Raw genomic sequence first — 2,678 nt, 5'->3', positions numbered from 1 at the left:
TCGACGAAATATCGACCAGAACTGGATGTTTCACCTTTGTTGAATGCAGAGCGTGCTAACTATTTTCAGTCTCAGATTGGTGTTTTGAGATGGGCAGTTGAAATTGGTCGAATTGATATTATGTGTGAAGTATCTATGCTCTCATCATTTCTCGCGATGCCACGTGAAGGACACTTGAGTGCTGTTCTTCATATTTTTGCTTATTTGAAATCTCACAACAGGTCACGACTCGTGTTTGATGATTCGTATGCTGATATTGAGAACCCTTTTATAGATGGTGCAGATTGGACGGACTTTTATGGTAATGTGAAAGAACCTATTCCGCCGAATGCTCCGAAGCCACGTAGTAGAGCTGTGGAGATTACTGCTTTTGTTGACGCTGACCATGCTGGAGACAAAGTCACTCGTCGTTCACGAACAGGTGTTTTGATCTATCTTAATCGTGCTCCGATTATGTGGTTTTCGAAGCGTCAGAATTCAGTCGAAACGTCTTCGTTTGGAAGTGAGTTTGTTGCGTTAAAGATTGCTACGGAGATGATTCAAGGTTTGAGGTATAAGTTACGGATGATGGGAATTCCAATTGATGGTCCGGCTAGAGTTTTGTGCGACAATATGTCGGTGGTACACAATACTACAGCGCCGGAATCAATGTTGAAGAAGAAGAGTAATGCTATTGCATATCACTTTGTACGAGAGAATGTCGCAATGGGAGTTATCAAGATTGCTTATGAGCCATCGGAGACAAATTTAGCCGATGCGCTAACAAAGGTTCAGTCAGCCCCAGTACGACAGAATCTTATGCGTCAAATTTTATATTGATTCAAGTGAAGAAGGGTTTGCCGACTTTCCCGTTTCGATGAAGCCAGTATCGGAACAAATTGCATTTGCAGTACCACATGTCACTGCATGCAGTGTCGAAGTTTTTTTTACAAGTTGTGGATCCCTATTTTTTCCCATAGTGGTTTTGAGGGGACACATCTCTCCATCTCCATGTCTATGTTTATGATTTCGATGTGTGGGGACTAGAAAACCCCTACGTCAAGAGGTACATGAGGGGTTCATATCCCTAAGTCTATCAGATAAGTCTATAATCTTGTGCTTTACGCCTTTGGTCGTCTACGAAAGTATGCAGGATCCTTTTCGGTTCCTTAGACGATTCTAGCCCGTTATCGTTGCAGTTTTCTAGCGCTCCTTTTCCCTGAGTTCTCAGGGTTAGGGTACAATGAGTCAGATCGAGGATTCAATCACGACTATGACGGAGAGCCTCATAGAACAACGACAGTCCGAAAGTAATTGTTCCTGTCAAAGCGGTTAGTAGGAGCGACGCCAATTCACTGTCAATTGGATGGACAAACGGAGCACGGATTACGTTGTTCTCCGGACTATTATTTACATTACCCCCAACCAACCAACCTACCTACCAATCAAATAACCGGACGGTACGCTATCTACCAATCGACCTACTTCTCCGACGAACAGTAACGAGTGTGCCTTATACGTCCCGTACGGACAGTGCCGCGGTAGTACGATGCCACGGCGACGACATCCTCTATCCCTATCCAGACCGTGGCGGATGGTGTTGTGGTGGTGGTCCGTGTGGGCGGGAACCTTGGTCGTCGACGGGGCGCGTTGGATCTTGACGTTGGACGCGTACGACGAAGAATGTTTCTTACTCCGGACTCCCACCACACATTCCTCACGTCGTCGGAATCCCCCGCAACCCGTACTCACGGGTGACTACGGACTCATCGACGACGTGTCGGCTGATCCGTTGCTTCTTTACGTGACGCAAGGCAGTGACGAACGCGTCGTCTACCAAACTCGGGGTCGACCCTCCGATACCTTTCGACTCCCAGTGCAACTCAAGGAACAATACTGGCTGTGTATTCAGAATTCGTCACACGGACCGGAAGACCACCACTTGGAAGAACCGGAACACGAAGACGGACGAACCCGACGCGTCGGATTGGCCTACCGACTCGAATACGATCACAACCAACACGACAATGATGACGACGACGACAATAATAATAATCACCACCGATTGCCACAAGAGGTTCAGTCGCACGCAGACGAATGGCGCACGCAGTCTGGGGACATTCACGATCAGTTCCGCAATCTGCAATCGCATCACGAGTATCTCAAGGTCCGCGAATCCAATCACCGGGCCCTGGCTGAACATAACTTTTCCGCCGTACTCATCTGGACGTTGGCCGAAGCCGGCGTCGTCCTCACCGTGGCCTGCGCACAAATACTTTACCTGCGCAGATTTTTGGAACGACAAAATTCCCGAATGTACTAACTGTAAAACGGAAGGTGTGGCCAAGATGTGAGCAAAGTTTGGTAGGGAGAAAAAATGATGCCTGGTGCGATACACAAAATCACAAACGAATGCGCTTTACAAAAAAAAATTCTATTCTTTATCCAATAACGTAATTTCGTTCAGTGATGGTCGGCTCGTGGGCGTTGACAAACTACCAGCTCGCCCCGAACGTGCCGGATGGCGCGGAGGGGTACCCACACCACCAACCGGTGATTTTCTGCTGAGGGTGTTGTTGATCGTCCGATGAACGGACTGGGTCGCTGGGTTCGCTCCAGGCGAATCCAGTTCGTGGCCGGGCCGCATCCCCCGCCGCGACTTGGACGATGGCGAACGCGGTAAGGTTTTGGGAGACACC

The 2,678-nt window shown here is 48.5% G+C and overlaps 1 protein-coding gene across 1 annotated transcript; it reads left to right on the top strand.

The window, feature by feature from the left end:
• Nucleotides 1-1,573: 1,573 nt before the first annotated feature.
• PHATRDRAFT_41327 (predicted protein) lies at nucleotides 1,574-2,302 on the top strand (the record flags this gene model as incomplete). Its single annotated transcript, XM_002185299.1, has 1 exon — nucleotides 1,574-2,302. The coding sequence occupies one exon, from the start codon at nucleotides 1,574-1,576 to the stop codon at nucleotides 2,300-2,302; it is 729 nt and encodes a 242-aa protein (XP_002185335.1).
• Nucleotides 2,303-2,678: the final 376 nt, after the last annotated feature.

The sequence above is a fragment of the Phaeodactylum tricornutum genome, chromosome 29, assembly GCF_000150955.2.
Source record: "Phaeodactylum tricornutum CCAP 1055/1 chromosome 29, whole genome shotgun sequence".
Taxonomy (NCBI): Eukaryota; Bacillariophyta; class Bacillariophyceae; order Surirellales; family Neidiaceae; genus Phaeodactylum; species Phaeodactylum tricornutum.
Note: the sequence above shows the minus strand (reverse complement) of the source record. Positions and strands in the feature narration are given on the sequence as shown.